Source organism: Lepidochelys kempii, chromosome 1, assembly GCF_965140285.1.
Source record: "Lepidochelys kempii isolate rLepKem1 chromosome 1, rLepKem1.hap1, whole genome shotgun sequence".
Taxonomy (NCBI): Eukaryota; Metazoa; Chordata; order Testudines; family Cheloniidae; genus Lepidochelys; species Lepidochelys kempii.
Window position 1 is genome coordinate 216227098 of NC_136380.1, and position 22767 is coordinate 216249864.

General features: G+C 47.7%; 1 protein-coding gene across 1 annotated transcript in view; it reads right to left on the minus strand.

Moving 5' to 3' along the window:
• The window catches only part of LOC140907283 (antigen WC1.1), a 47518-nt gene that overhangs the window by 7458 nt on the left and 17293 nt on the right, over positions 1-22767 (minus strand). Inside the window, exons 4-10 of the mRNA XM_073332873.2 lie at positions 16845-17162; positions 11038-11352; positions 9873-10187; positions 7698-7760; positions 7297-7611; positions 6868-6903; positions 5123-5260 (exon numbers count right to left, since the gene is read on the minus strand). Coding sequence (XP_073188974.2) covers positions 5123-5260; positions 6868-6903; positions 7297-7611; positions 7698-7760; positions 9873-10187; positions 11038-11352; positions 16845-17162 — 1500 coding nt within the window. The remainder of the gene's footprint in view (positions 1-5122; positions 5261-6867; positions 6904-7296; positions 7612-7697; positions 7761-9872; positions 10188-11037; positions 11353-16844; positions 17163-22767) is intronic.

Sequence of the window (22767 nt, forward strand, 5' to 3'; positions counted from 1 at the left end):
ATCTACACTGCAATCTGGAGGAGTGATTGCAGCACGCATAAACACATCTGAGCTGGCTTTGAGCTAGCTAGCCACATAGCTGTGTCAGCACACGCAGCAGCACAGGCTAACCTGCCGTGTACAGCCTCGCCTAGGAGCCTGGGTGCACGCTCCAGTGGCTAGCCCACGTCACAGCCATGCTGACGCAACTACACTGCTGTTGTTATGCCAGCTAGCTTTCACCGAGCTAGGTAAAAGCTAGCTTGGGTATTTCTACATGGGCTGCAATCACACCTCTCATTGCAGTGTAGATATGCCCTAAATGCCTAGTAGAACTGTCTGATCTCTTTGGCCATAATCACCCAAGCTCTTTTGCAGCATTTCTCCTTCCTCGTACCCTCCCTCCTGCTGTATCTCTCTATTCCGGATCTTTCCCTCACATGGATTTTCTTGTACTTTTCTAAATGGAATCTCAACGTGTTATTTTTTCTAAGAATACTTGAAGTCTCTTTGTATTATTTTCTCCAGTGAGGCGGAGTGACCTCCCTCCCCACTTTAGAGTGAGGGACCACTACACTCCCTCTGGTGGGTGGAGCCAAACCTGCCCTGCCCCCGTCGCCGGAATTACTAGGGCAGGACAGGAAGTATAAAGGGAGGGTCTTGCATCTCATTGGAGTGGGAGCTAGGGAAGGAGACAGAAGTCTCCAGCCTGCTGCAGAATTCTGGAGCTGGATCTGCACCGGGCAGCATCCTGTCCCCAAAGGAGACCGACCCTGGAGAGAAATTGCCGGCACTGCCATCAGCCAAGTACCCTGACGAGACCAAAGACCCGGGCACTATGGAACCCCTCAACCAGACGCTGGTAGGAAGTAGCCCAAGGAAACTGCACTTTGATCCCGTTACACTGTCAAAACCCGAGTCAACATGTTTTAGCTGAATCCCTGCTGACCCAGTGGCGGAACAGTCCGCCAGTGTTTGGGCCCAGGGCTGGGACGCAGTGGAGTAGGGTGCGCCAAGGTCCCTCCATCCCCTGCTGCCAACCCCATCCCTGGGGTGGCAGCCTACCCACGTTAGGCCAAGAGGTCTGCTGTCTGCCAGAGCCAGGTCATCAAACTGTCTGTTTGGTGCTCTGCCCTGCCTGAGGGCCTGAATCCCTAGATTGTTTGGTGCTCCCTGTTCTTCCCCACCCAAGGAGCCAGAGCCCCAGACTGTGTCTTTGCTGGCTGCCTTTGCCAAGAGGCTTAGGCAAAGCCTGCTTCCCACTCTGCCCTGCCCAGAGGGCCACAGCTTCCCTTATCAACCATGAACTGCTGGCTGTCCCAGCCAGGATGCTGTGGACTAAAGACTGTTTATACTCCACCCTGCCTAGAATGCCAGGGTTCTAGACTCTTGATTGGCGGCAGCTCTGACAGGAGGCTGCGAACTCTAGACTTCTTACAGATCGGCCCAGCAAGTGGGACACGAGCCTGAGTGCTGCTGCCTGACACAGTGAGAGGGTGTGGCCTCCCTCTCCACTTGAGAGCAAGGGACCACTGCATTTCCCCTTTGTATTATTTCTATGTCGTCCCCACTAGTTTCAACTCCTCCCAATGGATTGTCATCTGCAAGTGTCACTGCTGTGCTATTCATTTCCATGGCCAGATCATAGCTGAAGATATTAGAATCATAGAATCATAGAATATCAGGGTTGGAAGGGAGCTCAGGAGGTCATCTAGTCCAACCCCCTGCTCAAAGCAGGACCAATCCCCAATTAAATCATCCCAGCCAGGGCTTTGTCAAGCCTGACCTTAAAATCTTCTAAAGAAGGAGATTCTACCACCTCCCTAGGTAACGCATTCCAGTGTTTCACCACCCTCCTAGTGAAAAGGTTTTTCCTAATATCCAACCTAACATATCATATTAGATATGATAGGACTTAAGATGGTCCCTGGATCCCCCACCTAGCTTTCCCTGACATGTACACCTTGTGCAGGTTACAGGGCTGCTACTAGCAGGCCAGACTTCTGTACCAGACACGCACTGGCTACAGAGCTTTCGTGCAAGAGAGGTACACACCAGATGTGTTCACCGTAAGCTACCATAATACTCCGACAAGTATGGCTGAAGTTAGTTTAAACAAGGTATATTACACACAGTGTCACCTAGTGGCTGAATAGTATAATACAGTTTAGCCTTCCACTACGTCTCCGCCTTTGAGTTCTACATTCCTACCATTTACAACATTTAAGTTATCATGGTATCTTTACAGTTTAGCACAGATCAGTCTATTAAGTGTCTCTTGTTAGTATATAGGTCTGTCTCTTAGCCTTGGATAAAATTTTGGGTTTGACTTTTGATACTTTTATATCCTCCTTACGAATATGTATGAACAAAGAATGAAAACACTGTGTGATGCTTCCAGATGGTGTATATAGCACAATGAAAAGAAATAAGGAAAATAGTTAAAGTGTTGCTGGGTATGGTGGGAGTTTAATATACAAGTGTACACTTGAAGACTGCCTCAACCCTTATCTCAAGGCAAGGTCAAGCAACCACATGGGAGGGGCAAGGGGGGGGGTGGGCAAACATAAGAAACACTAAAAAGCCAGAGAAAAGGTGTCCCTGGCTGAAACATAACCTTACTCCTTACCCCACCCGTAGGGTACAAAAGAAGTGGTACCAAGTCCCCATACTACGATCCTCCAAAACAGAACATGACCATAAATTGTAAGGGGTGGGACCAAGGGATATAATTAAACCTGCTAAGAAAAAGAAGGTAGGAAAAAGGACAGGAAAAACTCTGTGGCATACAGAGCTATGGATATGCTTGCCTGATTAACCCCACCCAAACATTGTATTGCCTGCACTCGGACTATGGTCTTCTGCTTTCTGTTTGCGTGATAAGAACCAAGAGAGGGGTGAGGGAAAAAGTCCTAACATCTCTCAGTGGTACTAGTTTTCTAATTACCCAACCCAAACACGTAACAACTTGGTCATCTGGCTTTCCATCAGCAGCACCTGAGGCCTGTTCGGAATCTCTGAGTTTTCTTCCTCTTGTTCTCCATCTGCCATCTGTAGAGTTTGCTCTGTTGATTGTTCTTTCTGAGGTACACTATATATCTGTATGCTCCAGCATTTTATCTTGAGTTTATTTGTACTGGGTCTCCTTTCAAATATCCCTTTCAAGTTCTTCCGCTTTTCTCATGAGGCCCATCATGGCTGCCACACTGAGGTGGAGAACGCTGTTGGTCTTTGATCCTTTGATCACATGCACTCTGAATGAGAAGTTTTTCTCTTTGAAAGAGATTTCTGTGGTGAACTGTCCCATACAGTTCAGAATGCCTCTAGTGTTAGTCAGAGCTCTGGCAGGTAACTTCATCTCTGGGAGGGGTTGAAGGTGATTGTAAGGCCCTTCTGAGATGACTGTTACATCTGCTCCTAAGTCCATTTTAAAGTCCATAGTGTTTCTCTGAATGATCAGTTTCACTCTCCAGGCAGGCTCTGTATCTTCACACAGGATAGATCCAAGAAACAATAGCTCTTGATTGTCTGGAATATGAATCAATTCCCTGACTGCGTTCATGTGGCAAACAACTGCAAAAAGTCCATGTTTCGTGCATTTAATATATCCTGAATGTTTGAGTGGAATTTGTTCCTCTTAGCCAGGGAGTTCTCCCTCTTTACCTCACCAATTTGATGGTATTAACTTGTTTCATTCAGGCTGCGTTTGTTAACAGCTTCTAAGCTAGTTTCTCATTTTTCAAGTTTGACAAGTTGCTCTAGGTTTTGCTGTCTCATGAGCTCAGATTGCTTTGCCGTTTGAATCGCAGTGTGTAGGGTGAAGTCTGTTTTGAATTGTAGGTCCTGTGAAGGATTTTTTTCTGTTAACCCAATAACCAGCCTCTCTCTGAAATTTTCATGTTTGCAGTTTCTGAATCACAGTTTTCAGCCAAGGCATGCAGAGCTCTTATAAACTATTCAGCATTTTCCCCTAGTCCTTCAATTCTCTGGTGAAAACATGCCCTTTCATAAACCACATTTCTCTGAGGGTACAGTAGAACCTCAGAATTACAAACACCTTGGAATGGAGGTTGTTCATAACTCTGAAACATTCATAACTCGGAACAAAATGTTACGGTTGTATTTTCAAAAGTTTACAACTGCACATTGACTTAATACACCTTTGAAACTTTACTATGCAGAAGAAAAATGCTGCTTTTAACCATCTTAATTTAAATGAAACAAACACAGAAACAGTTTCTTTACCTTGTCAAATCTTTTTTCAACCTTTCCCTTTCATTTTTTTAGTTATTTACATTTAAGACACTTCTGTACTGTATTTTCTTTCTTTCTTTTTTTTTTTTTTTTTGGTGTCTGGTGCTGCCTGGTTGCATACGTCCAGTTCCAAATGAGGTGTGTGGTTCACTGGTCAGTTCTGTAACTTTGAGGTTCCAGTGTATAAAGGACGCATCAAACAAAGCCAGAACCCTTTCATAGTCATCTTTGTGCCTGTCTTCAGGAAAATCAAAGGATTGAAAGAAATGCTCTGCTTGCTTCCAAACAGCACAAAGTAATCACCATACCTGTATAGCTTCAGTTTCTTATGGAGTTTTGTAGCAATCTGAAATCTTGCAAAATGCTGCTTCTAGTCTGTCAGTTGTGAAGGTCTGTCAAAGCTGAAGTTCTCTGGTCAACGAAGAGGGAGATGCTGATGAAATCCTGCAACCTGTGTTGCTTTTTTTTCCCCTGTCTGCATCCTTCATTGCTCCTCCTTCTGTCTGCAACTTCTGTTGCTCTCTTCCTTCTGTTTTTCTTCTCCTCTGGCACTGCTTAACTTGGGGCACCATGTCACATACACTTTGGACATGGTAGGTGGCAAGGCTGCTATAAGCAGGTCAGGCTTCTGTACCAGACATGGACTGGCTACAGAGCTTCCTTTCCGGAGAGATACTCAACAGATGTGTTCACAATAAGATCCCTTAATGCTCTGCCAGGCATGGCTGAGGTTCGCGAATGTAAGTTGTTACATGCAACACCACTTCGTGGCTGAACAGTATAATACAATTTAACCTTCCACTACACTGCCAACGCCCCACGCCCCTTAGGCACAGCTCCGCCTGCTATTTCAGAGGCATTTCACACAGTGACACCAAGCAGGACCCACCTCTGCGCTCTGCCCTGGCACTTCGCACCTGCGCCCCCAGGATGATTAAGACCAGGCAGAGCAGGGCTCCCAGGACAATGCAGATGACCACAGGCACCGTGATTCTTCCACTGTCGGTCGGAGGGCGGCGCGGGGGAGCTGGAAGGAAATGAACATGGAAGAGGGAGGGATTATCCTGTGAGAGTCCGGGGGGGCCCAGGGATCTCCCCAGTCACTCATTGCAGGGCAGCAGGGTAAGGGGCTGGGACACAGTCTGTGTGCCATGGGGGCAGCTCACAGGCTGCAGTTTAAATCATGGGCCCTGCCCTGACAGCTGGAGCCAGCAGACAGGAATTCTCTGGCTCAGCACAGCCTGCAGCTCCCACCCAGGTGTCATTCGCCCCTAGATTTCACAGGCCATGTGTAAGGGGACTGTTGGCCCCTTACTAAAACTCGGTGGGGGTGTTTCGGTTGGCTAGCTCCCAGGACCAGAAGGAAGGGGAAGGGTTGATAGGAAAGCAGGACCCTGAGACTGACAGTCCCCAGGAACAATGGGGAGAGGCCAATGCCCCAAGTCAGCCTGACTGACGGGGCGGGCAGGCTAATCAGGGAGTCAGGAGGACAAGGTGGGTGCTGTCCTCCCTGTGAGCTGGATTGCCTGGGTCAGACAGAGTGGGGCCGAGCTGCGGAGAGAGCAGGGGCCTGAGCTGAGCTGCGGAGCAGAGCCGCGCCAGATCCAGAGAGAACCAGAGCAGCAGCCCGGGGGGAGCAGGTCAGTGCTGGGAGCAGAGTCACAGGAGACCTGTGCTGGGAGCAGAGCTGCAGCAACCAGATCCGGAGGGGCCGGAAAAAGCAGCCCAGGGAGCTGGAGGCAGAGCAGCAGCAGCGCTGAGGCAGAGGGGAGCAGGAGCAGGAGCTGGGCCTGGAGCAGTCTGAAGCCAGGCGTGGTGAGGAGCTGAGGAGAGCAAGGGGGACCCTGGGCAGCGGGCCCAGAGCAGGGAGACGCCCCCAGCCAAGAGGCCTGGCAGGCCAGACTTGGAGGGGGATCGTAACCCCGACTGGGCGGGGGCGATGCTGGGAAGAAGGGTCCTGCCTCGTTCAGCCTGAAGGCGTGTGACCACCCCCAGAGCAAGTGTCCGACCCGCAGTATCCCTGCAGCACAGCCAGGGCCTGGGCAGGAGGCCTGGGACGTGTGAGGAACAGACTCAACTTCCCTTACGGTCCAGAGACGCTGGTTGTGACGTCCCCGTGCCACAGAGCAGGGTGACGTGTTTTCCTTTAACCTTTCCCACTTTTTTCTTATTTTTTAAAATCGATTGCCGTTTAATACACTGTATTTCCTTTGAACTGCATGTAATGATCAGTGGGTCAGGGAAGCATCCAGTGCAGAGAGAGCATCTGGGAGTGGGGACACCTTAGCCCCTGCCCTAAGTGACCACGACAGGGTTGGGGGTCGACCCCCCAGGAATCCTGGGCCCAGCCCTGTCGGGGTTACGAGGACTCTGCCAGACAGGAGCGTGGAAGGGGAGCCCTTGATGTCAGGCAGGCCTCTGGGTAAAGGAATGGGGAGCGAGGACTCAGATCCCTTCGCTAGCCCATTTCACTGCGGTAGTGTATAAGCCAGGAAAGTTCCCCACAACAGCGGGACCATTCCCCTGCTTACTCATGGCAAGGAGCTCCTGTCCTTAGGCTACAGCTTGCAGCTCATCCTCGTGACCCAGCACCCGGTAAATTTTAACTCTTGATGGGAGCGGGGGATGTTTTACCTGTTCTACTCAGTGATGCTGTCGTCTCTGTCACACCTGCAAGGGGAAAGGGAGGAGAGTTGGAGTCTGGAGCGAGGGGGAGGTGATGTGTTTGTCACTGGGTAGCGTCCCCCTCAGATCTCCAGACATCACTTCTACAAACTCCCTCAGAGCAGCACAGGGTCTGTCTGTTAGTGATTTAGGGCCCACGTCCCCCTAGGCTGACTAGTAACAAACCAGCACACTGGGGTCTGTGATGGACGCAGGGGTTATGTGGGCTGATGTCTGAGCCAATATGGCCCCACAAAGCTTCCACCCCACAGCATCCATGATGCTTCTGCAAACAGGAGATGGGAGGGCCTGGCCTGTGACCAAGGGCGGGCGGGTACTTGGACCCATCCTCTTTCCAGAAAATTACAGCATGTAGCAGAAACATCTCCTGTCACTCACCTGAGCAATTCACTGCAACATCTTCCTTGTGACCACAGTTGCTCTCACCCCAGGGCTTGGCAGGACAGTCCCAGAGAGATGACTCTGTCCCTCTGCAATTCAACGTCTCCACCCAGATGGGACCAGTCCCCTCACCAAATGCAGCCTCGCCTGGGACTGGTACAGCAGATCCACAGCCCAGTTGTTTACACACAACGTTAGCATCCGCCATATCCCAGGAGTCATCACAAACTGTTCCCCAGAAGCCACGGTACCAAACCTCCACTCTCCCCGAGCATCTGTCCTCTCCTCCCACGACGCGTAACTTCTCCTGATCTGGAAATGCAGAAACCTCACATGTTACTGGGACAGCTGGGAAAGTCCTTCGGGACCAAGAGTGAGACAGTGAGAAGCAGAAATACCTGTGCAGCTTGTCGAGTTCGGGCAGTCGACAAACAGGGTCTGGGGTGGTTTCTCTCTTTCTCCTATGCAGAGAAAATGATTAAGTGAACAGACCGAGAAGAGTGTATGATGTAGGAGAGAGTAGGGCTTATCTGTGTATTAAACCCCTAAATTTCAGCAATTTTATAAACTTAAATCTAAAATCTATTTTGTTTCATAGCTAATGGATTCGTTCCTCAGTGGATTCTCTGGATGTTGAAATCTGCTGGTGTGTGCGCATTTGTGGGTATCTGAGTCTGTTCCATCCACCCTGTGTACAGCTGCTCTTGGCCCTGTTTGAAGGTAAACAGATCTGTCAGCTGAAACACACCCACATTATTGTGAGGATCCAGAGACAATAAATGGTGGTATTAGAATTGAGGACTGTACCTATTGGGTTATGGGAAGTGGGCACCCAGTCCAGCCCTGAAAGTGTTGGAAAAGCCCTGCAGAGGGCTGGCGCTGGGGAAGGAAGTAAAACCCCAGCTGACTGGGGGAAGTGGTGGCAGCTGGGGGCCACGCCCCAATCAGGACCCAGCTGGCTCTATAAAGGCTGTGAGCCAGAAGCCAAGGTTGACCACTCTCTTGCTCTGAGATGGAGAGACCTGGCTGTAGAGACCTGAATAGAGGACCTAGTTTGGAGCAGGCCTGGGGAAAGGCCAAGGGAGCCGGGGAGCTCCAGCCTAGGAAAGCCCCAGACTGCGAGCCTGATAAGCTCTATTAGGTACAGGGGTTGCAGGGGCAGCCACGAGTAGGCAGAGGCAGCTGGTCCAAACCCAAACTTGCTGGTGATGAGTGGCTCATCCTGCAGTCTGCCCCAGGGAGCAGGAACTAGCTGGTGACTAGCAGGAGCCTATGACTGAGGTGAGGTAGGGATAGTGGGTGGGGGGGTTCCCCTGGGATGGGGAGACCCAGAACTGTGGGGTACTGCCAGGGGGCAGCACCCAGTGAAAGGGGCTCCAAGGTCCTGGGAGGGAAACGGGAGCCAGCAGCAAGGTGAGACACTGGCCTGAAGAGGGCGCTCTGGCGGCTGGAACGCTAAATCCCAAGGACAACCAGCAGCAGGCGCCGCTGGTGAGTCAGTGCCCCTTTAGTTACAAGGACTAAATGGGACTTTAGATCTGAAACAGACTCACCTACACGCACAAACCCACTTTTTGGGAATTCTGATCCTGACCCAGATTTCACAGCCTGGGTGTCAGGAAGCAGGGGCTGCAGCGGAGCTAGTCTCTAGGCAACTTAATGAGAGCAGCAGGACTGTATTAGGCTGCCTGACTGGTCATACTGCCTGATAGGTCAGCAGTCCAGCAGCCACACCAGCATTCAGCAACTGCTCAGAGCATTTCCCACACCTAAGATATCTCATTTTCCTGTCTTGTTCAGTCTTGCTTTTACCTTTACTCCAGACTTACCCCTTGCCTTGCTCCTGGTAACCTGGTCCTGAGCTCTGATTTCTGCCTCTGGCTCTGACCCTTGGCTCCAATTTCTGGCTACCTGCTCTAACCATTGGATATGACTCCTGCTCCAACCACTCAACGTGACGACTCACGTCCTATTCACTGACCTTGGGCCCATCTCTGATTGTTCATCCCAAAAGTACAGCCACAGAGATTCCCAAATGATGCTCGCTAATGGGAGGCATTTGCAGTGGTGCTGGAACAATTTTTACAGTTGGGGTGCTGAAAGTCAGTGGTTCCCAAACTTTTTACCTTGCCCCTTCTTACCCTGTCTGTGCTCCCTCTCCCCCGAGTTGAGGCCAGGACTGGGCTGTGGATCGGGGTAAGGTGACTCAGGCTGGGACCACACCTTGTGGGGCTAGCAGCGGGACCCCGTGTCTGGGACCAGCAGTGGGGCCGGCAGCCGGGACCCCACACAAACTGATTAACCCTTTGCACCCCAAGTTCCCGTGCCTACGGGCATTTGTAGGCTCTCACTAGGTGATTGCACCGTGTAACACACAGCTTGTATGAATAACTCCCATTTTGTTTTCCAGGTGCTGTATTGAGAATTGACAATGAAAATATGTCTGTCACTACTGTGAATGTAAAACTGTCTCTACTGAAAAGTAAATACATTCAAAATTTCTATCACAGCCTTTCAATGAGTAAAAGATGGAGTGGGTGTGTGCATGTGTGTGCACAGAGTTTCAGAATTACCACGGCAAGAAATATGGATCTCTTCTGCTCGGTTATCACAGGAGTGCTGTTTCCATATGCCTGATGGGCACTGCCAAAGGGACCTGTGCTGCTCACTGCATGCAACATGGTCCAGCCATGTGGGACCAGAACCTGCTCCATATGCCAAGTCTCTTGCAAGCTGCCCTCCATCCCCACAGTTCAGCTGTTTGCAGACAATTGCTGGGGTGACTCCAGACATCTGATTGGAGCAAACACTGCCCCACGTCCCATTGTAGAAAACCTCCAGCCGCCCAGCACAATCACTGTTGCTCACCAGCCTCAAATCCGTGAATTCTAGAAGGAAGTGCACAAAAAGGGAATTTAAATCGTCTGATTCTGAAATGAACTGGGGTGAAGAGTGAAATCCCAGCAATTGCTCAACCCAAAAGTATAGTCACATCATTCTGCAGGAACAAGTGCAGAGAGAATCACTCTAAGAATGAGAGACTCTTCTGGACACCATGGACTATTAGAAATACAATGGTCACCTCTGAAAAGTCACCAGTTCCCAGCAGTTACACACACAGACACCTGCAATACAGCAGTGACTGCCCTCCCAACGCTAGAGAAATGCTGCGATATCTCCAATACTCCTGGGTGGGAACCGATGGGAAATGGTGACTTTCTAATCATGACCCCAGTTGGTAGGTAGAAGAGTAGAGTGACCATATTTTCTCAAAGGGAAAACGGAACACCCCACGGGGTACCCAACCCCAAAACCTCCCTTCCTCTCCCCCACACAGGTGGGGCCTACCCTATCTCCCACCTACACAGGGACAGCCTGAGGTTCCCCTATCCCCTCAGCACGTGGGCCAGCCTGAGCCCCCCTGCCACCCAGCCTCACTCCGCTGGGGGGCGCATCCCACTTTTTTGGCAAAACTGTGTATGTGTCCAATTTGCTCTTCCCAACTCGTGATCCGTTGGCAAGAGGAAACGAGAGAAATGCCCAGTTTTGCCAAAACAGTCGGGACGGCCAGGGCAGGCTTAAAAAAGAGTGTGTCCTGGCCAAAACACACTGTATGGGCACCCTATAGAAAAGACAGTGAGGGAAAGGCTCTATCATCCTCAGCTCTCTCCTCAAATGTCTGCCCCCTCCAGTAAATCCCCTGGTAACCAGGCTCACGTGAGCATTCCCAGACCAGACCTGAGCAGAGAACTCCTGCGTCCTCTTTGTGTCTGCAGTTGTGCTGGCCCCAGCCCCTGGAAGGACAGTCCGAAAGATCGGATTCGTTTCCAGAGCAGTTCACATCATCCAGCCAGATCTGCCCGGATCCTTCCCCGTAATGAGCACAGACAGTTGCATTGATGGCGCGTCCACATCCCAGTTGTTTGCAAACGACATTGGAGTCTGACAGATCCCAGGAATCATCACAGACTGTCCCCCAGCTGCCATTGTAATACATCTCCACTCTCCCAGCACAGCGACCTGCCCCATTCACCAGTCTGATCCGCCGGCTCCCTGCAGGGTTAGATCCCAGCTGTTAATATGCAATACGATGATTATTAAATAGCTTCCATGCAAATCAATGATGATGCTACAATGGCTGAGATATTGAAATGCTTTTTAAAATCTGTCTTTAACAAGAAAGACAGAAAAGGAGAAAAGCTGAATAAGGAAATGAGGAATACTTCTTACAGAGCACTATTGATAAACAGCATGTGAGTGTAAGGGCCTAATTCTGAATTCCTTACTCATCGGAGTAATCCTTAAGGGACTCGTCACATGGGTCAGAACTATTTGTGAGACTAAGGGTTAGCGGAAACAGCCCTTACTCAAAATCTTGAATATTCTCAAACAACTCTTAAAGGATAAGCATCAAGGTGTTCAGGGAATTATTAGGCAATTAATTTATCCAAAACCAAATATTCTTTTCAATTGTTACAGAATGGGGAGGGGGTGACACTGGCTGACCAGGTCATGCTAGAGTGTAGTTAGATCAGTTCGCTTGTGTAGATTAAAGTAATGGTTAGATGTATACGTGTGTATTCAGACGTTTAAACTTTATGAAAACTAGTGGCATGTTATGGGTATTGTTTTTGCGTGTCTATTGCTGTCATAATGTAATGCCAAACATTTACATGATAAATACACTTGTAGCTAAATAACACACCAAATAAATTTTGTGAAATGCTAAGGATTTAAGGACTTTGAGAGGAAATGCTAATTTCAAAGGAAATAGCCATTATGAATAAGGTCTGAGGTCAAAAATCTGAGTGCATTTCTCACTCCCTGTCATCAAAGGAAAAGCCCACCTGGGTAGATTGTCAGCTTGTTTTCTGTGAGCTTATGTTCTTATGTGAGAAGAAGATATAAATATGGATTCAAAGAAAGATCCTGTATCTCTGGACTGTTTGGATTCGAACAGAGAAGAATAACTGAATGAGAAGACAGAGATCCCCAGAGTTATTCTGGGTAGCCCTGTGTGATGGGGTGAGCTCCCCACACTAGCCTTGTAAGAGCTGGGTTGGGCCAGGTGGGCCCAATCAGCTAATTACACTGCAAAGGGTGGAGGTTTAGGCCGGAATCAGCTGGTTAGAGAGAGTCTCACCTATTCAGGAACAGGTGGGACCTATAAAGCCAGGAAGGTGGCTCTGGGTTGGGCTGTTGGGAAAGACTGCAGTAAGGCAGACAGCAGTCATGCCCTGGGAAGAGGGAGGAGTGTTTGGGGGCTGCAGGGAGATAGTCTGTAGTTATTCCCTGGGAGGAGGATTCTTGGGGCTGGCACACCCAGAGCGAGGGGGGGAACCAGAGTATAGGAAGCAGTCATACAATCATAGAAGATTAGGTTTGGAGGCCATCTAGTCCCACACCCTGCTCAAAGCAGGACCAACCCCAACTAAATCAGTCCAGGGAAGGAGCAGTGTGGGCAGAGAGAGGAAGCCCAGAACTGCTGAGCTGTCCCTGGACTGGATCCCAGAGAAGAGGGCAGGCCTGGGTTCCCCTTTCAGCCACTGAGGGAGTGGCACCAGGGCAGTGAATGGGAAGACGGCCTAGGACTGTTGATGGATTGAATCCCGTCAGGGGGAACACTGAGTGACCTAGCTGGAGGGCTAAGTGACAAAGAGGATGCTGCAGGTCCTGGAGCAAGAGGAGCTGCAGACCAGAGTGAGAGCGATGGTGTGCAAACTGTGGATGGGCATTGGCCTCGAGAGCTAATCCTCAGAGTGACCAGGAGGAGATGCCAGTCTGGCAGTGAGTGGAGTACCTCATAACACCCTGTAAAAGACTTTGGGGAAACTGACAGTTTATTACATCACTGCCACCATTTGGAGTTACAAACTGATTTCCCTGTTGTTATATTTTACCTGCTATAGCCTCTCAATAACCCTCCTTCTTTCTTCTTAGCTAATAAACCTTTAGTTATTTACTATAGAACTGGCTGCCAGCGTTATCTTTGGAGGAAGTTCTGGGTGACTGACTGGTCTCTTGGGACTGGGAGAAACTTGGTGTGGTGTGATGTTAGGATTAAGTGACATTTTATCACAACTTTCAGTTTGTCTGGGTGGCAGGTTAGGCGGTCTGTGACTCCACAGTGAGACTTGTATAGTGATCCAGGAGTTCACGTTTGTGATTGGCTTGATGAATCATAGAATATCAGGGTTGGAAGTGAGCTCAGGAGGTCATCTAATCCAACCCCCTGCTCAAAGCAGGACCGATCCCCAATTAAATCATCACAGCCAGGGCTTTGTCAAGCCTGACCTTAAAAACTTCGAAGGAAGGAGATTCCACCACCTCCCTAGGTAACACATTCCAGTGTTTCACCATCCTCCTAGTGAAAAAGTTTATCCAACCTAAATCTTCCCCACTGCAACTTGAGACCATTACTCCTTGTTCTGTCATCTGCTACCACTGAGAACAGTCTAGAGCCATCCTCTTTGGAACTGCCTTTCAGGTAGTTGAAAGCAGCTATCAAATCCCCCCTCATTCTTCTCTTCCGTAGACTAAACATCCCCAGTTCCCTCAGCCTCTCCTCATAACTCATGTGTTCCAGTCCCCTAATCATTTTTGTTGCTCTCCGCTGGACTCTTTCCAATTTTTCCACATCCTTCTTGTAGTGTGGGGCCCAAAACTGGACACAGTACTGCAGATGAGGCCTCACCAGTGTCAAATAGAGGGGAACGATCACGTCCCTCGATCTGCTGGCAATGCCCCTACTTATACATCCCAAAATGCCATTGGCCTTCTTGGCAACAAGGGCACACTGCTGACTCATATCCAGCTTCTCGTCCACTGTAACCCCTAGGTTCTTTTCTGCAGAATTGCTGCCGAGCCATTCGGTCCCTAGTCTGTAGCGGTGCATTGGATTCTTCCGTCCTAAGTGCAGGACTCTGCAGGCGAAATCTAATGATAGAACACACCACCAGTTTGGGGTATCTGCCCTTGTTTTTTGAGTCTGCCCTGAGTTAGTCACTTACAGTGGTGAGCCACTCCAGACAGCATGACAGGCGGTACCAGAACATTAGAGAAAAGGAGACTTGGTACCACTTTATTTTACAAATAAAGGGAAAGACAGGCAAATTGTCTCTGTGTGTGTACAATAATGTCCCAGACACTTAGGGCCTAATTCTACTCTGCTGAAATCAACTGTGAAGCTCCCACTGACACAATGGGAACAGAAATGGGCCCTTAATGTGCTGTAGTTACCCTGCAGTTGGAATGGGCATGAAAACTATCAGTGCAGTAACGTACAGTGCATGATATAGGGACATAGTTAAAATATCTGTTACTTGTTTACTTTTACTGTTGGAACTTACTGTAAATATATACCAGCCAAAAGAACAATAGAATTATTTTGTACAATAGTCATGTACAACCAAGAACAATGAAAAAATCCCATCACAGATTTTTTTTTTTAACCTTTAAATGAAGGAAAATTGCAGTTATAGGATTAGGACTTCACAAGGTCACATTATAAAAGCAACTTTGATGTACTTCCCCAGTGACAGAGGGTTAGAGCCACAAAGGAACGTAGCTACCTAACTGCCTCTTTATAAATACATAATATATAAATCATTACGTATTTACTGAAGCAGGGACTTGACTCTCCCATATCCCAGGTGAGTGCCCTGGCCACCAGCTAGAATCAATCTCTAGCTTTTTTTTTGGATTCAGTGACTGATTATTTGTACAAAGTGGAACATTTCCAGCAGGAGAGACCCACCCCAGCACAGTCTAGAGTGACTAGGGCACTCACCTGTGTTCACGTCCCTGCTCCAAATCAGGCAGAGCAGGGATTGAATGTGGATTTCCCACCTCCCAGTTGAGTGCTGTAACCACTGGGTCACGTGTAAAATGGGGAGATGAGAGAGCTGACCTGGCTTACGTGCCTAGCTCCAGGAGTGGGTTCATGACTGAGGTCCCTGAGCAGAGATAGGTGCCTACCTCTACCTGTGTGTCAGGGGGCTAAGACTTCGATCAATGGCAGGTTGGCAACGAAATAACTTTGTGTATCTAGGCCCTACTCCCTTCCTTGGCATTTCATTGCTGGCAAATGTAGGTGGTTCCCTGTTCAGCTTTCTGGCTTCTGGTGCCTAACTCTCCCCATGCATTGTACGTGGAGCTGGGCGCGTGACTCATGGCTGAGGATCCCATTCGATGGCAAGGCACCTAGGAGTCAGGCCTTGCAACGCCCAAGGCCTTTGGGGGATCTAGCCCAGAGCTACTATCCATGGCAGCCTTGGTCAAAACAGGTTGCATGTGACTTCCTTTTCTTACTGTTGTTTTCTGATTCAAGACAGCATGTTTTTTATAGACTTTAACATAAAGAAGCCACTAGATACACAAGAGCTGCTTGGTTTCAGAGTAGCAGCCGTGGTAGTCTGTATTCGCAAAAAGAAAAGGAATACTTGTGGCACCTTAGAGACTAACCAATTCATTTGAGCGTAAGCTTTCATGAGCATCTGATGAAGTGAGCTGTAGCTCACGAAAGCTTATGCTCAAATAAATTGGTTAGTCTCTAAGGTGCTACAAGAGCTGCTTGGAAATTAATCCTTTTCTGATTCAAGACAGCATGTTTTTTTAAGACTTTAACATAAAGAAGCCACTAGATACACTAGAGCTGCTTGGAAATTCATCCTTTTCCCCACAAAATATGAATGACCATGAATATTTTTCATGTTCCACAAATAAATTTGGGATTTTCATAGATCTGTCAAGTAATTAAAAAAAAATTAACCGTGATTAATTGTGCTGTTAATAATAGAATACCATTTATTTAAATATTTTGGATGTTTTCTACAGTTTCAAATATATTGATTTCAATTACAAAACACAATAGAAAGTGTACAGTGCTCACTTTATATTTTTTTATTCCAAATATTTGAAGTGTAAAAAATGGAAGAAATAGTATTTTTCAATTCAGCTAATACAAGTACTGTAGTGCAATCTCTTTACCATGGAAGCTGAACTTACAAATGTAGATTTATGTACAAAAAATAACTGCATTCAGAAATAAAACAATACATTTCAACTGGTATTCTGTTGTTTAACAGTGCAATTAAAACTGCGATTAATCATGATTTTTTTTAATCTCGATTAATTTTTTTTAGTTAAACGCGTGAGTTAACTGTGGTTAATGAACAGCCCAAGTTTTTCAACTGAAATCTGAACATTTTCAATGAAAACAAACTATTTGAGAAAATTTGTAATCTTATGGTGAAGATTTTTCACAGGAAAAAAGTTTTGATGAAATTTTTTTGAACAGCTCTAATCCATAAAAATATGAGAGAGAGACAGAGAAAGAGGTTGCTATAGTGCCTATACCATGGCTATGCTTTGTTCTGTATATAATATATTTTTACTATAAATCGGTCCCAGTTTGAACATCAGATCCACATCATTTCAAGGACTGCCGAGATCACAGCACAAGGTGGGGTGGAGGCAGGCCCTGGAGTGGGTCATGTTCCATTGAACAAGGACAGGATATTTATAAGATTTTCACACTAAGTCACCTGAGCAAACCACACCAACGTCCTCAGCAATTCCTGCCTGGGTTGTTTCAGGCTGGGAGATGTCACAGAGAGTCAGACGAGTCTCATTTCCTCCACATCGGACACTTTTCAGCCCCACGGGGCCCCTTCCTCGCTCAGACATAGGGGGGTTATAAGCTTTCTCAGCAACTCCGCACTGGAGCTGTCTGCACACCACGCTGGCATCGTCCATGTCCCACTGGTCATCCAGAACTCTGCCCCACACACCACGGAGGGAAATCTCAACTCTCCCACTGCATCGGTTCTCTCCATTCAACAGTCTGAGCGCCTCAGAACGACCTGGGCTCACAGAGACAAAAAATATGCTGAATAACACTCCCTGCTGGTACTGCATTAGAAATAATACACAGGTGTGATGTGAAACACAGGTTTCTGTGCTGAGTGGAAGGTAACTCTCACCGCTGTGCAGTGATACAGGGAACAGCCTCTTTCAAGGGTTTCATTTGTCTGTCTACTCAGAAATGCAGGAGGTGATGGAAGGAAAGAATTCCCCAGCTCTGAGATCAGATCTTGCACGATGTGGAGCGCTCTCACCTCCCTAAGGAGTCAATGTGAGTGGAGAGTGCTCAGGAACACCTGGCAGATCAGGCCCCTGGTTTCCAAAATGGTCTGTGCAAAAGTGCTCAGTGCTCACCCCGCACATTGATAGCGTCAGCGCTGTGAGGTAGCTGTGATTTACAACAGGAGTCTAGGGATTGGCCTGCAATGAGCTCACCAAGCGCCCCACTTCACTGCTGCAATTCCCGGATCCAGACTGCCAGGACACATGGCTCCTTTAAAGAAAACCTTGCCCTGTTTGTCCCCGTTCAATGTACATTGGTGGTCTGCGATCACGGCGTCAGCTCCAAACCCATAAGGAGCTAACACAATAAAGGCTTTTCTGCACTCAGCAAGGATTTTCCAGGCCAGGTCTGCAACTGTGGACGCTTGAGTTACCTTTCTCACAAAGTCTAGCTATTGGCTTGGCTGGAGATGATGCTGGAGAAGAGAGTGACCTCTGGGCAATGGGGAAGAAGATCCCATTTTTTTCTAAACATATATATTTTTCATTTTAAAACTTTGTTCACTGTGAGCACATAAAGATGTTGAAGTTCCTTGTGGGAGAAGCGAAGACCCTTTCTGGTGATTAGGTCGTTGGAGATTTATACAGTGAATGCGGCACCTTACATTTCAAAGGAGCCAAAGTGCTCCCAAAATGTGATCTGTAAACCTGTCAAATGTTCCTAAATATATAAACAGTTATAAGAATATACATACAGAGGACAGTAGTGACTCCATATTTATAGATGAGATTAGTAATACACTTAAGACAGGTATTTAACTACTCTGTTTTTTATTAAAGTTTTGTATGGTCTGAATCTCACATTAAGACTCCTATACTCTGAGCAGGTGTAAATGAGCCCTTAGGGTTAGTAAGAATTAGGCCCAGTGTAATCTCCCCTTACTTCCTGCACAGAATCTCTGTGTCAGTGTGACCCACATTCCTTATACTGCAGCATTTGACTTTATTTCTGTGACAGGAAGCGAAAGATGCCATGGGGAGGGGACATAGATTTTATCTGGATACTCTGGGCCTCTGTTACGTTATGGGCAACCCCACACCCTAGTCACCCTCTGAGGGCAGAGCTAGAGTGCAGGGTCAGGGGGGGGGGGGGAAGGTTATAAATACAGGAGTTGAAGGGCTTTTATACGCTTGAAAGGCTACAAGGGCACAGCTGCAGCTGTACCTCTGTAGCCCTTTAGTGTAGACCCTACCTATGCCGACCGGAGGGGTTCTCCCATTGCTATAGTTCATCCACCTCCCGGAGAGGTGGTAGCGAGCTTGACAGAAGAATTTTTCTGTTTACCTAGTGCTGTCTACACTGCGGGGGGGTGGTAGGTTGGCTTAATGTGTCACTCAGGGGTGAGGATTTTTCATATCCCTGAAAAAAGAAAAGGAGTGCTTGTGGCACCTTAGAGACTAACCAATTTATTTGAGCATAAGCTTTCGAAAAGCTTATGCTCAAATAAATTGGTTAGTCTCTAAGGTGCCACAAGTATTCCATTTCTTTTTGCAAATACAGATTAACACGGCTGTTACTCTGAAACATATTCCTGAGTGATTTAGCTGGGTCAACCCAGCTTTTTAATGTATACCGTGTCGAAGACAGCCCTGTGGACTCAGTGGCTGAGAGATGTATCTGCTGTGAGGGCTGATCCCAACCCCTGTACCACCGTGGAGACAGGGCAGTGCTATGCCAGCTTTATTTTCTAAGGAAGCCCTCCATTGCGATAATGTTTGGTGCACCATGGTGTGGTCTATGGACGTAGAGGGAGAGCTGGGGCAGTATTTGTTGCTGTGGAGACCACAGAGCCTATGGAATTTACATTTAGCTATCAGCTGACTGCTCTAAACTGGGATTCTGTCTCAGTTAAAGAGAGAGAACGGGGCAGCACTTGGTGAGGTGAGGATTTGTGAATTCTTGCCTGATTTAGCTGGGTTTATGGGGAGAAGACAGTGCTCCATGGAGTGAGAGCCTCACAGAGATCCAGGGAAGAGATATTGTAGAGGCTGCTTCCAATCCTGGTACCACATTGAATACAGGCTACAGATTTCTGTTTCACCAGCAACTGAGATACCCAGTCAACTCTTAACCCAAGCCTAGGGCTGGAGCGCTGCTAGCTGCTAAGGTCCCCAGACTGTTTCGTTGCTCACCGAGTTCTGAAGTGTTTGAAATGGCTGAGGTACTGCCATTTCTCAAGCTCTGAAGACCCACTACATGTTACAACCACACTGCAAAGCCTGAGAAATCATCTCTAAGAGAAGATCAGTGGGGAATGTGTTTGGATGTTTGTGCTGAAGTATGGAACACGTTAAGTTGTAAGAGAAACAAATGGAGGAAGGTCTGTGTAAGGAGAACCCATAGATTTACTTTCCTATAGCTTTTGTTGAAGTGGCAAAGAGTCCTGTGGCACCTTATAGACTAACAGACGTTTTGGAGCATAAGCTTTCATGGGTGAATACCCACTTTGTCGGATGCATGAAGTGGAAATTTCCAGGGCGAGGAATAAATCTGCAAGCAAGAATCAGGCTAGGGATAACGAGGTTAGTTCAATCAGGGAGGATGAGGCCCTCTTCTAGCAGCTGAGGTGTGAACACCAAGGCAGGAGAAACTGCTTTTGTAGTTGGCTAGCCATTCACAGTCTTTGTTTAATCCCGAGCTGATGGTGTCAAATTTGCGAATGAACTGAAGCTCAGCATTTTCTCTTTGAAGTCTGGGCCTGAAGTTTTTTTGCTGCAGGATGGCTACCTTTAAATCTGCTATTGTGTGTCCAGCGAGGTTGAAGTGTTCTCCTACAGGTTTTTGTATATTGCCATTCCTAATATCTGATTTGTGTCCATTTATCCTTTTACATAGGGACTGTCCAGTTTGGCTGATGTACATAGCAGAGGGGATTGCTGGCACATGATGGCGTATATTATCATAGAATCATAGAATCATAGAATATCAGGGTTGGAAGGGACCTCAGGAGGTCATCTAGTCCAACCCCCTGCTCAAAGCAGGACCAATCCCCAACTAAATCATCCCAGCCAGGACTCTGTCAAGCCTGACCTTAAAAACTTCTTAGGAAGGAGATTCCACCACCTCCCTAGGTAACGCATTCCAGTGCTTCACCACCCTCCTAGTGAAAAAGTTTTTCCGAATATCCAACCTAAACCTCCCCCAATACAACTTGATGACATTGATGGATGTGCAGGTGAATGAACCGGTATTGGTGTGGCTGATCTGGTTCAGTCCTGTCATGGTGTCGCTGGTGTAGATATGTGGGCAGGGTTGGCATTGTGGTTTGTTGCACAGATTGTTTCCTGAGTTAGAGTTACTGTGGTGCAGTGTGTAGTTGCTGGTGAGAATATGCTTCAGGTTGGCAGGCTGTCTGTGGGTGAGGACTGGCCTGCCTCCCAAGGTCTATGAAAGTGAGGGATTGTTGTCCAGGATGGGTTGTAGATCACGGATGATGCGTTGGAGAGATTTTAGCTGAGGACTGTATGTGATGGCCAGTGGAGTTCTGTTGGTTTCTTTCTTGGGCTTGTCTTGCAGCAGGAGGCTTCTGGCTCTGTTGATCTACACGTCTGGCTCTGTTCATCTGTTTCCTTATTTCCTCGTGTGGGTATCGTAGATTTGAGAATGCTTGGTGAAGATCTTGTAGGTGTTGGTCTCTGTCTGAGGGGTTGGAACAAATGTGGTTGTACCTCAGCACTTGGCTGTAGACAATGGATCATGTGGTGTGTTCGGGATGGAAGCTGGAGGCATGAAGGTAGGCATAACGGTCGGTGGGTTTTCGGTATAGCGGTGGTGTTAACGTGACCGTCACTTATTTGCACCGTGGTGTCTAGGAAGTGGACCTCCCGTGTAGATTGGTCCAGGCTGAGTTTGATGGTGGGGTGGAAGCTGTTGAAATCGTGGTGGAATTCTTCCAGAGTTTCCTTCTCATGGGTCCAGAGGATGAAGATGTCATCAGTGTAATGTAGGTAGAGAAGGGGCGTGAGTGGACGAGAGCTGAGGAAGCGTTGTTCCAGGTCAGCCATAAAAATGCTGGCATATTTTGGGGCCATGAGGGTGCCCATAGCGGTGCCACTGGTCTGGAGGTGTATATTGTCACCAAATTTGAAATAATTGTGCATGAGGGTAAAGTTACAGAGCTCAGCAACCAGTTGTGCTGTGGCATCATCAGGGATACTGTTCCTGACAGCTTGTATTCCATCTATGTGTGGGATGTTTGTGTAGAGAGCCTCTACATCCATGGTGGCTAGGATGGTGTTTTCTGGAAGATCACCAATGCACTGTAGTTTTCTCAGGAAATCAGTGGTGTCACGGAGATAGCTGGGAGTACTTATTCATACAATGTTTTCTGTGTGCATTAAATGTTTGGTTTACTAAGGCCATGTCTACACTGTGAGTGCTACAGTGACACAGAACTTCACTGCAGCTATGTCGCTGTAGTGTGGATGCTTCCTTCAGCGACAGAAGGGGTTTTACTATTGCTGTGGGTAATCCATCTTTCCAAGTGGTGGTAGCTAGATCAATGGAAGAATTCTTCTATTGTTGTCTACAGTGGGGGTGAGGTTGGCACAGTTATGTCACTCAGGGATGTGACTCCTATTGATCTCATTGATGAAGGCTGCGAAGTGCCTAAATCCTTACTGAAAATGAAACGTAGGCTCTTAAATCAGTTAGGCATTGCCATGCTGAATGGAGCAACAGCGAAACAGCTGTAAAAATCTGGGCCTAGCCACTATGGATAGCAATCAGACGACTTGCCATCTATCAGCTATGGCAGTTCCCTGGTGTGGCATGGGGAAGCCGATGAAGATCTTTGGAGAAGCCTGCAGGAAAAAGGATCCCTGCAGTATTTGTGTTGCATTGTAGAGGAGGATCTTCATCAAAGCGTCAGCTGCTCTCACGAAGAGCAGGATCTTTGTGAAAGTTCCCAGCTGGCTCAGAAGCCAAGCTCTGAAGCCATTTGAACGCTTTCCTGAAAACTGGGATCTTTGGCAAAGAAATGACTATTTCTATGAAGTAGAAAGCTGTGGGGAATTAATGATCTACAAACATAGACACCCACTGAGCAAGCTCTGTAGGTGAGGGCTGCAGCCCACCAGCGCACAACCCAGGATGGGCAACGGGGGAAGCATTTTGGCCAGGAACACCAGGGCAAACACTTACTTTTCCAGAGAGTGTAATGGGATTGTAATGGGCCCACAGTGTTAGGATATAGATATTCAGGCCTGCCTGTAAAGGCCTGTACTTTAAGAATGTAGGTGTATTCTTATCACTTGGCTAGTTAGAGGTATAAAAGAAAGAATCAAAATCACTGTCTGCCAATGTAAGGTCCTTCTCTTACT